Raw genomic sequence first — 13,235 nt, 5'->3', positions numbered from 1 at the left:
GTCTTGTTGATCGTATGGTTGAGCATGGCGTACTTCTTAAAGAAGAGTGTCTTGTTGATCGTATGGTTGAGCATGGCGTACTTCTTAAAGAAGAGTGTCTTGTTGATCGTATGGTTGAGCATGGCGTACTTCTTAAAGAAGAGTGTCATGTTGATCGTATGGTTGAGCATGGCGTACTTCTTAAAGAAGAGTGTCTTGTTGATCGGATGGTTGAGCATGGCGTACTTCTTAAAGAAGAGTGTCTTGTTGATCGGATGGTTGAGCATGGCATACTTCTTAAAGAAGAGTGTCTTGTTGATCGTGGTACGAGTGATGGGGTGCAAGTGGGGACTGTTGAAAGGGATGTGGTAGAGAGTCAGTTGTCTGTGGCCTCAGCTGAGGACCAGGAGAAGGATATGGATATCTCTTTTGATATGATAGCAGCTGGTGAGCAATTTATGATCTAGAGGAGTTAAATGAGTTTCTGGATCAGACTTTTGGGAAATCTGTCAAATTGGCAGATTATTTTGATGTTGATAAGTTTGTGAGGTCAGCTGTGATGTTACAGAAGACTGTGGGGTTAGACCAATTGAGTGAGAAGAAGCGGTTTCACTTGAGGAAATGTATTACTGCTGTTGCAGCAGCAAAAGGTGGTGGGAAACGTGGTCAGGTTAAGAGAAGATTCAAATAATGATGATCATGCTTCATAGGGTGTCTTTTTTTCTCTTTGGTTTCTCTGTGGTTTCTTCTGCTTTTCTTTTCTCTTTTCTACATGGAGGTACTAAGGGTAGGTTCTCTCAATATTAATGGGGGAAGGGACAGGAATAAGATGGCTTGGGTATTAGAAGTAATAAAACAGAAAAGGCTTAATGTAGTTTTCCTACAGGAGACACATAGTGATGAGGCTAATGAAGTTGACTGGGGTATGTGGTGGGAGGGGCAACATGTACTCAGTCACGTTACTAATTTCAGTGCTGGGGTGGCAATCTTGTTTTCCTCAGGTTTAGGGGTGACTGTGGTATCTACAACAGAGATTGTCAAGGTCGGGTTTTATTGGTCAAGGTGGATGTTATGTTTTTTTAAAATAGTTTTTTAAATGTTTATGCTCCTAATGAGGGTACAGAGCGTATTGCTATATTTGATCAAATAAAGGAAACCTTAAGACAGTGTGATCAAGAGGGGTGTATGGTTTTAGGGGGTGACTGGAACTGTACAGTGGATTTTACTGTTGATCGCACCGCTGAAGAACCACACCTGCGGTCAGCCAATTGCCTGTCTGGCCTATTAACAGAATTTGAGCTTTCGGATGTGTGGAGAGTAAGGAATGCAAAAGTTAGGCAGTACACATGGCAAAAAAATAATGAAGGTCGTGTCAGTGCAGCAAGGTTAGACAGGATGTATGTATCTGAGCAATGCTGTAGTGGGGTTGGAAAGTGTGCCATTACTCCTGTGGGTTTCTCTGATCATCATATTGTTACTGTTGATATTCACTTGTCCTGTCCACGAAGGTCATCACCTTACTGGTATTTTAATGTTAAATTGTTACATGATGTCATATTTTGTGACAGGTTTTTGTTGTTTTGGGAAAAATGGAAGGTTACAAAAGGGAATTTTGAGTCCTTGAGACAATGGTGGCAGGTTGGGAAGGCACAAATACGAGTATTTTGTCAACAGTATACTGCTCTGTCTCAAATTGAAGTTAAAGAGACGATCAAGGCCCTTGAACAGGATATCAAGTCTATTGAATTGAAGCTGCTCACTCAGAACGACCCTGGACTAGTCATGAACTTACAGGACAAGAGACATGAACTGAGGTTGTTTCTGCATGAAAGAGTGCATGAAAGAGGCTCTAATAAAAAATTGGAGACCTGTTGCTTTATCTGGGATTGTTGATCCACAAGGACCAGTCCTACTGTGTACCTGATCGCTCTATTGTTGACAACTTGTTTCTAATAAGACATGTTTTAGACATTTGTAAACTGTTTGATGTAAATGTGGGTTTACTTTCTTTGGATCAGGAGAAGGCTTTTGATCGTGTGGACCACCAGTACTTGTTTAAAACGAGGAAAGCCTTTGGGTTTGGGGATGTTTTTTTGTCTTGGATGAATTTACTGTATGCTAGTGCCTCGTGTATGGTGAAGATGGGGGGTAGTTTTATTTGCCCCATCCCTGTCCAAAGGGGCATCAGGCAGGGATGCCCAATTTCAGGGCAGTTATATAGTCTGGCGATTGAACCAATGCTTTGTTTTTTTAGAGTGAAGCTTACTGGTTTCTCTGTGCCAGGTGTAATGAAGGGTTCCACGATAGCACTGTCTGCGTATGCAGGGGGTGAGGATGTTACAGTTCTCTCATACGCTTTAAAGGTGTATGAGGGGGCCTCCTCAGCTAGAGTCAATTGGGGAAAGAGTGAAGCTCTGTGGGCAGGTCAGCTTCAAACGGGGTCCGCTCCGCGTTTACATGGGGGGCTTCAGTGGGGTCCGCTCCACGGTTACCAGGGGGGCTTCAGACGGGGTCCGCTCCTGGGTTACCAGGGGGGCTTCAGTGGGGCAGAGATGGGATGAAGACTTTGTTTTTTTTTCTAGGCTGTGATGTCTTTCAGAAAAAGAACTGGGAGGGTGTATTGGAGAAAGTGTGTGCCAGACTGTAGAGATGGAAATGGGTGTTGCCCCAGCTGTCTTATAGGGGACGGGTCCTGGTAACTAATACTCTTGCTGCCTCTACCCTGTGGCACAGACTAATGATTTTGCAGCCACCAAGGTGTCTGATACAAGAGCTTCAGAGGACCCATGTCAATTTCTTCTGGTCTGGACAACACTGGATTAAAGCTGCAGCCCTGTACCTGCCACCGGCTTCAAGCATCCCAGAGATTGTTGTACAGAGACGGTTCTAGCTGGGTCGAAACAGCCTACATATTGATGAGGAGAGCGGGCTGTTTGGGCTTAGACAAGCACCTTTTCCTCTTAAAGCTGGAGGGGGGGGGGGGGGATTTGCCTGGCCTGACTCTTTTTTATTAGTCTGTTATGCAGGCTTGGAGAGTCCTTGTCAAGTCCCGTAAGGCCTGCACGCCACCAGGGATGTGGCTTTTTGAAGAGCCTCTTTTTCACAACACTGCCATCCAGTGCCGTGTTCTGGGTTCAGCTAGCCTACGTTCATGCCTGTTAGGTGTGCGATGTACCAAGCTGAGTCATCTGATGCGGAGCAGGAGAAGATCGTTGGAGGAACTGGGCTCCGATCATCTCGCCTACTGAGGAAGGTCATCACTGAGGTCTGCGACTCCTTGCCAGTGCTTCATCTGCAGTATGTGACTGATACTTCCAATTCTGATCGATGGAAGGAGGGTCTGGATTAGGTGTTCCCTGCACTGATTGTTAGTGCTGCGATGGGGGCATTCGAGGAGGACGTGGGGATGCTGCTTTCCTTCGATACCCCGGAGCTGGGGGAGTTCAAGGAGGTGGGAAAGAAGGCCATGTACAGAATATGTGTAAAGGTGTCCCATGCCTCTTCCCTGGAAGGGGTAAAATCGACGAGGTGGTATGCTTGGTCCAGGTGCCTCTACAAACTGCCTATTGATAAGAGAACAGCTGACCTCCAATGGCTATAGCCACCAACATGCATCTGGTACACCTGGTACACCTGGACCCTACTGTTGGGGAGGGGTGTCCATTCTGTGCTGAGTCTGAAACTCTGGCACATCGGTTTTTACTGTGTCCCAGGTTGTTCGGGATGATTGAACTGATCACTGATTGGTTCTCAACGTTGGGAGAGGTTTTCTCTTCCCAACTGTCTATATTTGGGCCAAAGTACAGGTTCAGTCAAAAGGGTGTATAGTTGTGTTGCTTAATTTTGTGTTAGGGGCAGCAACATTAGCGATATGGAAGACCCGAAAGAACAGTATTCGGGGACAGGGGTCTGTGGATGTGGTGGGAATGCTGAAGGGAATGTTGGCAGCGAGACTAAGGGTTGAGTTTGCCTATTATAAACTTGTCAACAATATTGATCTGTTTCTCTCTCTCTCTCTCACACACACACACACACACACACACACACACACACACACACACACACACTCACACACACACACACACACACACACACACACACACACACACACACACACACACACACACACACACCAGACAGTTGCTATGTTATTTAGCCAGTGCAACTTCATCACAAATTAGAGTATCTTTAATAGACTGACCAATTTACTTTACTCATGGTGGATACTTAGACAATGGGTCGACATGTTCATCTACAAATTGGGATTCTTAAGTGTGTTTTTTTTTGTAATTTAAAAAAATACAATTATAAGGTTTGGATCAGCTCTAATATTCTAAAGATTGCTGCTTCCATCAATGTAATTGTCTGCATCATTTCCAATCCCCCATATATTGGGGAATATATATATATATATCCATAACAATACCCATATATAAACATATATATATATATATATATATATATATATATATATATATATACATACATACAAACAGTTGAAGTCAGAAGTTTTCATACACCTTAGGCAAATACATTTCAACTCAGTTTTTCACAATTCCTGACATTTAATCCAAGTAAAAATGCCCTGTCTTTGATCAGTTAGGATCACCACTTTATTTTAATAATGTGAAATGTCAGAATAATAGTATAGAGAATGATTTATTTCAGCTTTTATTTCTTTCATCACATTCCCAGTGGGTCAGAGGTTTACGTACACTCAATTAGTATTTGGTAGCATTGCCTTTATATTGTTTAACTTGGGTCAAACGTTTTGGGTAGCCTTCCACAAGCTTCCCACAATAAGTTGGGTGGAATTTTGGCCCATTCATCCTGACAGAGCTAGTGTAACTGAGTCAGGTTTGTAGGCCTCCTTGCTCGCACACACTTTTTCAGTTCTGCCCGCAGAGGTCAGGGCTTTGTGATGGCCACTCCAATAGTTTTTAAGCCATTTTGTCACAACTTTGGAAGTATGCTTGATTGGGGTCATTGTCCATTTGGAAGACCCATTTTCGACCAAGCTTTAGCTTCCTGACTGATGTCTTGAGATGTTGCTTCAATATATCCACATAATTTTCCTACCTCATGATGCCATCTATTTTGTGAAGTGCACCAGTCCCTCTTGCAGCAAAGCACCCCCACAACATGATGCTGACATCCTCGGGCTTCACGGTTGGGATGGTGTTCTTTCGGCTTGCAAACCTCCTCCTGTTTCCTCCAAACATAACGATGGTCATTATTGCCAAACAGTTCTATCTTTGTTTCATCAGACCAGGGGACATTTCTCCAAAAAGTACCATCTTTGTCCCCATGTGAAGTTGTAAACCGTAGTCTGCCTTTTTTTTATAGCGTTTTGGAGCAGTGGCATCTTCCTTGTTGAGTGGCCTTTCAGGTTATGTCAATATAGGACTAATTTTTACTGTGGATATAGATACCTTTGTACCTGTTTCCTCCAGCATCTTCACAAGGTCCTTTGCTGTTGTTCTGAGATAGATTTGCACTTTTCGCACTAAAGTACGTTCATCTCTAGGAGACAGAACACGTCTCCTTCCTGAGCGGTATGGCGGCTGGATGGTCCCATGGTGTTTACACTTGTGTACTATTGTTTGTACAGATGAACGTGGTACCTTCAGGCGTTTGTGGAGTTTTTTTTTCTGAAGTCTTGGCTGATTTCTTTTAATTTTCCCATGATGTCAAGCAAAGAGGCACTGAGTTTGAAGGTAGGCCTTGAAATACATCCACAGGTACACCTCCAATTGACTCAAATTATGTCAATGAGCCTATCAGAAGCTTCTAAAGCCATGATATCTTTTTCTGGAATTTTCAAAGTTGTTTAAAGGCACAGTCAACTTAGTGTATGTAAACTTCTGACCCACTGGAATTGTGATACAGTGAATTATAAGTGAAGGAATCAATTGGAAAAATTACTTGTGTCATGCACAAAGTAGATGTCCTAACTGACTTGCCAAAACTATAGTTTGTTAACAAGAAATTTGTGGAGTGGTTGAAAAATGAGTTTTAATGACTGTATATATATATATACAGTTGAAGTCGGAAGTTTACATACACTTAGGCTGGAGTCATAAACTCGTTTTTCAACCACTCCACAAATGTCTTGTTAACAAACTATGTATATGCATACAGAAACATTCATATACACATAAATACATACACACATATGCATACTTTGTTTTAGAATATACCTTTATTAACCCCTGCAAACCCCCTTCCCCCAATTGGAGTAAACTAATAAACAATAACACTCATGCTTCTACCTTCAGTTTATACATATTAATAACCTTCAGTGCATACATACACATTTTACAAACACAATCTTTCAATCGTTATATTTTGTTGTAAAACGTATTGAAAGTTCCCAGAATTTTGCAACCCTAGTCAAAATACTGCTGGCCCTCCTCTGCTCCTCTGTTGTTAGAATGTGAGTCTAACCAGCCCAAACAAATCTACCCATCCATTACTAATCTTGATAATCATGGCCTTCAATATAACACAATGTTATTTATCTTTATCTTTATTGGGATCCCCATTAGCTGACGCCATGACGACCACTAATCTTCCTGGGCTCCATGAACACAACAAAACATCATTTACAATTTATATAGAAAACCTGTACCACAATTAACGGCAGTAGACAATACAAACATTTGACATGTAAACATTACAGACATCAGTTCTCGATTGGTCTGGTCAGGGTAGTTTGTTCAATTGCAGTTATGAAGTTATCATAGGTCAGGTAGCTCAGGGTAGATAAACTACCTCAGGGCATTATGCCGATTTACGCCTTTTGATTCATTCACTCATCCTCTCCCTACATCTCCATCTTATTACCTGAGACAAAACATATTTTAGTAGTCGTCTAATCAGTCTCTGAGTTACAGAAGGGTCAGATGTGTCCAATCCTGTCTGCTCTCTACTGCCGTCTGCATGGTGATTGGCTGCTCTGTCGCCACGGAGATGGTGTGGTGTTGTGTAAGCGGTGGAGACTGGGCTCTTTGGTAATCACATGACTGAGGTGTTCTCTGTTGGGTGCTTTAAATTTACACTGTTGCTTTCCAATTTCTTTCCAAGTGTTGTAAGATTCTGCTGGTTTCTCCTTAAATGACTGTTTTTGTTCAACAGTCTGATAGGTAAAGTACCTCGCTCATGGCTGGAGACACTAATACTAAAACCAGCAATCTTCCGGACACCTTTTTACCTTTCCCATGGTGTAGTTTCTGCCAGAATGTTATCGTATGTTTTCGTGAGGAAGAATCGAGCTTGAGCTCCAGGTTGAATGGACAAACTAGACACATACGAATATATATCATATTTTATGTTTGTGTCATCCTGCTTAGTGAATCTGACAGCGTACTCGTAAGTATCGTAAGAATCACTAGCATAGTTGTGATTGGAGTAGAATCCAACCCACGAGTAATTGAAATCAGTCTGCCAATCGGTGAAGGTCTTACTGATGAACAGTCGAGCGCAAGCATAGGTGCCTTTAGTGTAGAGCTGCAGACTGGCGTCATAACCCTCTATGCCAACAGGAACCTTCCTGTCTGCGTCATCATACCGAGGCCCGATTATGAAGACATTTGACCCGTCCTTGGAGAGGAGCTTGACCTGTAGGCCGTGGTTAAGGTACTGGTTGCTGTCATAGGTTCCGTAGCTGCGCGTGCCAAGAGAGAGAGATAAGAGATTATTTCCCTTGTCATTAAAGAGTGCCAGCATCACCCCCACATCCAGTAGTCTGTCAGGGACATTAGCCCATCCGAGCCGGGCGTACCCACTTTCGGTGGATTTCACCTGGAGCACAACAGCATAGCACTCTGTGTGGTGGTCATTCACCACTGCCTCTTTCATTATAGCAGTGGACTCATTCAGAGTCATTCTGCCTGCTTCTTCAACCTTGTATGTGCTACCAGGGGCATAGCAGTTCTGTGTGAAGAACATGGAGTCTACATCATAGCCGGCAGCGTACAGAAATGCCTGCACACTGTCCACCCTGTTATGGATGACGGTCCTGATCTCCCGCAGGAGGGCGGGGCTGACTTGGTAGGTGTTATGGGGGTCATACTCACTGCTTCCTCGATAGTGCTGTGTTATGTAGACTGCCTCTAACAGTGGCCTGTTGGGGCTTGTTCTGACAACTAACCTGTCCATGTTCCTCTCTAAGTTTCCTGGGGTAAGGTAGTAGCTGCGAGTGACATAAGGATAGAGTGGGTATGCTGTTGGTGTGTTGATATTCCCGACTGCGTAGTAACCCTGTCTGTTCTGATCTTGCAGTGGTGGAAAAAGTTCTTCATAGTTATTGAAGTAATGGAAGCCCCAGTCTCCCCTTTCTGGCGAGAACGTTGGTATGAGTACATCGTTGTTATCGACGTATAGGCCGCCAGAGACAAAGTGTAGCAGCATTAGGCCATGACGAGGGAATGTGTGGCCAAACTCGATGTTCCTGAGGTCACTTATTGAGTTAAGGACAGGTATGTCTGCAGACACTAAGGCCAGTGGTAGCAACAAGAAGAAGATGCAAAGCAAGGCTTTTCTCTCCATGGTAATCCTGTGAGAGAGAGAGACAGACAGACAGTATGATAGCAGGAGTACCTCAAGTCTTTAAAATGGATGGATTGATTGATTGCATTTGGAATTGATTGATTGCAACGGCGAAGGTGCATAAAGATGGAATAAATCAGATATGATGTTTTTAGCACCTTTCACAGACCCACAAACTACTGTGCGAAAAATGGTTCAATGTGTCAATAAATCTACTTTTCCCATTTTTTCAAACTTCAAACTTTTTTCAAACTTGGATCTAGAATTAGGATCATGTATACTGTGCTAAAGCTGATACCAAAAATAGTAACGCAGAGCAATGTATGGCAAATTTAGCAAATTAGGGTTTTGTGGTAGGTACATGGGAGTCACCATCTTTGTTCACTAGTGATGGGGGAAAAAAATCTATAAATGTACATATCACAATAATATTTTGGGACAATATTATATTTATATACACCGCCATTCAAAGAATTTGGGGTCACTTAGAAATGTCTTTGTTTTTGAAAGAAAAGCACATTAATTTGTCCATTAAAATAACGTCAAATTGATCACAAATGCCGTGTAGACATTGTTAATGTTGTAAATGATCATTGTAGCTGGAAACTGCAGATTTTTATGGAATATCTACGAAGGCGCTGTGGCGTACAGCAGGTCAGCCACTAGGGGGAGACTCGAGGCCTGGTGACAGATGGAGTATACATCATGAGGGGATGGCGCCATCTGCTGGACGTGTCAGGTCTCGACGGGCTCTCCACCCAGGACTAATTGGAGCTGATTGGGGAGTTGGTGAGTATTCAAGGGCTGATTGCCCACCAGCTGTACAAGCCCCATAAAGTTGCTAGAAGGGCAGCACACAGGGAAGGACTCGGGGAAGTAAGGTGACTTCTGTGTAGTTGGAGACGGTGCCCGAGCTAAGATGAGGGAGTTTGTGTGCATGACAGGATACTAAAAGACCCGGAGCCCAGAAGACTGTGTCCCGGAGAGGGAGGGTCTCATGGGGAAGACCTATCCTTTTTTTTTTATTTATTATTTAATAAACACCCTTGAAACCGAGCAAATCATACTCTGTCCGTGTCTGATCTCTGTAAACGTCTTGACCAAACCCCCTGGTCTGCCACAGCGTACAGAGGCCCATTATCAGCAACATCACTCCTGTGTTCCCATTGCACATTGTCTTAGTTAATCCAAGTTTATCATTTTAAAATGCTAATCATGATCATTAGAAACCCTTTTGCAATTATGTTAGCACAGCTGAAAACTGTTGTTCTGATTAAAGAAGCAATTAAACTGGCCTTTAGACTAGTTGAGTATCTGGAGCATCAGCATTTGTGGGTTCGATTACAGGCTCAAAATGGCCAGAAACAAAGACGTTTCTTCTGAAACTCGTCAGTTTATTCTTGTTCTGAGAAATGAAGGCAAAAGGTGAGAAATTGCCAAGAAACTGAAGATCTCGAACAACGCTGTGTACTACTCCCTTCACAGAACAGTGCAAACTGGCTCTAACCAGAATAGAAAGAGTGGGAGGCCCCGGTGCACAACTGAGCAAAGGGACAAGTACATTAGAGTGTCTAGTGTGAGAAACAGACACCTCACAAGTCCTCAACTGGCAGCTACATTAAATAGTACTCGCAAAACACCAGTCTCAACGCCAACAGTTAAGTTGCGACTCCGGGATGCTAGCCTTCTAGGCAGAGTTGCAAAGAAAAATGCCATATCTCAGACTGGCCAATAAAAATAAAAGATTAAGATGGGCAAAAGAACACAGACACTTAATAGAGGAACTCTGCCTAGAAGGATAAACTTGGACTAGCTAACACAACGTGCCATTGGAACACAGGATTAGTGGTTGCTGATAATGGGCCTCTGTACACCTATGTAGATATTCCCATAAAAAAATTGCCATTTCCAGCTATAATAGTCATTTACAACATTAACAATGTCTTAACATCAAATTGATCAGTGATTTTAATGGACAAATAAATGTGATTTTCTTCTCATAGCCCAGGCCATCTTTATGTAGAGCAACAATAATTTTTTTCAGATCCTCAGAGAGTTCTTTGCCATAAGGTGCTATGTTGAACTTCCAGTGACCAGTCAGTATGAGGGAGTGTGAAAGCGAGGACACCAAATTTAACACACCTGCTCCCCATTCACACCTGAGACCTTGTAACACTAACGAGTCACTTGACACGGGGAAGGAAAATGTCTAATTGGGCCCAATTTGGACATTTTCACTTTCACTTGTGTGTTGAGTTATTTTGAGGGGACAGCAAATTTACACTGTTATACAAGCTGTACACTCACTACTTTACATTGTAGCAAAGTGTCATTTCTTCAGTGTTTTCACATGAAAAATATTGACAAAAATGTGAAGGGTGTACTCAATTTTGTGTTTTACTGTATATATAAATTATATATTTTTGCTACTGTAGGTTAAATATCTTCTGTGAATTAAGATTCAAAGTGCTCAATCGCTGTTAGGAATTGTGCAGTACAATTCTTAACCGCACGCATAATACAAGCGAGACTTTAGCAGAAAAGGGAACATCTCATTGTAATCAGATAGACCAGATCTAAGATCATAAACACTGTTAAATATTTTACAATTCCCACACAAATATGAGTTTAAGAGAAAAAGTATCTATGCATTAGTAAATTCTTCTCTTACCGTGTTCCTGGTGAACCGTCCTCTGATCTAGTGAACCCTGAACCACCTCACCTCCTTTTACAGCCCAGCAGAAGACTGACGTCTCCAGAAAAGGAAATGAGTCACACATTCACCCACTAACCTGGCAGACCGCTCCGGTATGTTCGTGTATGCCGCCAAGTTATAACCAGTTATAATATGCTGCTAGCAGGTTCACCTTTTTACATTTGAGCAGAGTGTTAAAATTGTTGCGTTCCCCTGCTCAGACGTTGCATGTATCAAGCGACGGTTCTGTGCCACGTCAGGAACGTTGCCATCGGCACCAGATTGCTATAACATTTATGTGGTTAGCTGATATGTAAAATATCAGGCATGCATCAGCAATGCTTGAGCGCAAATCCACGGTATCAGAGTGGTCACTAGACTCACTATTTCACTTTCAAATGTATGCTAAGCAAAAACCATTGTTAAACAAACCATACTTCTACATATAGGCAGAAGTCTACTTTTAACAATTGCCACCGAAAATTTCACTAAAACACATTTAGTAGATGAACAGCGCAGATGTCAAGTTTGTTAACAGAATGACAGTAAAATCTCCCTCCTTTTTTATGTGACCAGGTTTCCCCAAAATTCTGTTTAAATATCTACTCTGAATTAATATTCAAAGATGTCTGCAGAAAGAATGCTGTGTCAGCTATGACACAACTCCTTGAGTTTGAAAAAAGCTATTTTGGTTATTGAACTACAGGAAGTTTAGTGGATCAACACCCGGTAACAGATTGATGGTAACAGAATGACATTGTGAGTCCTTGATCTGTACTATCCAGAAATGCATAATTATTCACGTCATTATCTTCATGGTGATGTATCCTAAATAGGTACACAAAAGGTAGAAACATTTAATATTGTCCTTTGCATGTTTGGGTATTAGTCTACACATTAGCTATTATTCCCCAAACAAGACCACATTTTGTTGGTCCAAACCGAAACAAATCTGTAGCAATCAAAGTTTTGACAACCCAGTACAACACAGTAGATAATTGTACAGTACAGTACAGTACAGTACAGTACAGTACAGTACAGTACAGTACAGTACAGTACAGTACAGTACAGTACAGTAGATCATTGTCGAGTACAGTACAGTAGAGTACAGTACAGTAGAGTAGAGTGCAGTACAGAAGAGTACAGTAGAGTATAGTATAGTTCAGCAAGGTAAAAGCAAGTACAGTAGAATACAGTATAGTCCAGTAAAATAGAGTATATTACATTATATTGTACTTTACTCATGTGTTAACCTACGGTACTGAACTTTACTCTACTGTTCTGAACTATACTCTACTTGAATTTACTGTACTCTAAGGTACTGTGTAGTGTTTTCTACTGCAACTGTGGTTTGTGACTACTATGATTTCCCATTGTGGCCAATTTAATTGAATTCATTCTGTTACAGATTTTTCGGTCACTCTGTTACTCAGCTGCATGTGTAAAGGGGTCAGAGAGAGTTGTGAGATGAATCACTAATGAACTTAGTTGCAACATTACAACAGAATCAGTCATATGGACACTGAAACACATTGAGACATTATTTTACTGTAATAGAGGAGAAGTTAACCTTTCTAACGATAGGAGTATCAATGAACACTGATTCTGGTCTAGTCTGTGTTTTATAAATGATCAATTAGCATAAAACACAGTTCTACAAGGAATTGGCAACACGTTCTCAGTCTGAGAGAAAATGTAGACCACTTTATTTCAACATCTGAACAAGGTGGACAGGCTAGCATGCTGTTGAAACAGTTGGAGACAGATAGAAGGGTGTGTTCTTCCTGGTTAGCTGGCAAAAAGGTCCAAGTGGGCTAAACTTGAAATAAGAAGATTAGCTGGCTACTCACTAGCACGTAGGCTTGTGCTTGAGTGATTGTTTGCGAGACATGTGTACATTTTCTATAATGCCTGCTACAATAGTTTAGTTATTCGTAGTGAATGTGCATTATGCATGGTTCTGGTTATATTTGTAACAAAAAGGTTATTTTCATAGACAGACTTGAAAGCC

General features: G+C 41.9%; 1 protein-coding gene across 1 annotated transcript; it reads right to left on the bottom strand.

Moving 5' to 3' along the window:
* Positions 1–6,168: 6,168 nt before the first annotated feature.
* Positions 6,169–11,275, bottom strand: LOC109898448 (uncharacterized). Its single transcript, XM_020493417.2, has 2 exons — positions 11,201–11,275; positions 6,169–8,536 (listed from the first exon to the last, which is right to left on the bottom strand). Exon 2 carries the CDS (start codon positions 8,527–8,529, stop codon positions 7,189–7,191), a length of 1,341 nt encoding a protein of 446 aa, XP_020349006.1. The 5' UTR covers positions 8,530–8,536; positions 11,201–11,275; the 3' UTR covers positions 6,169–7,188.
* Between the last annotated feature and the right edge of the window lie 1,960 nt (positions 11,276–13,235).

This window comes from Oncorhynchus kisutch, linkage group LG10 (assembly GCF_002021735.2).
Source record: "Oncorhynchus kisutch isolate 150728-3 linkage group LG10, Okis_V2, whole genome shotgun sequence".
NCBI classification, from domain to species: Eukaryota; Metazoa; Chordata; class Actinopteri; order Salmoniformes; family Salmonidae; genus Oncorhynchus; species Oncorhynchus kisutch.
Note: the sequence above shows the minus strand (reverse complement) of the source record. Positions and strands in the feature narration are given on the sequence as shown.

Coding starts and splice junctions, on each gene's coding strand:
- LOC109898448 (XM_020493417.2), bottom strand. CDS start 8,529: ATGGAGAGAAAAGCCTTGCTTTGCATCTTCTTCTTGTTGCTACCACTG.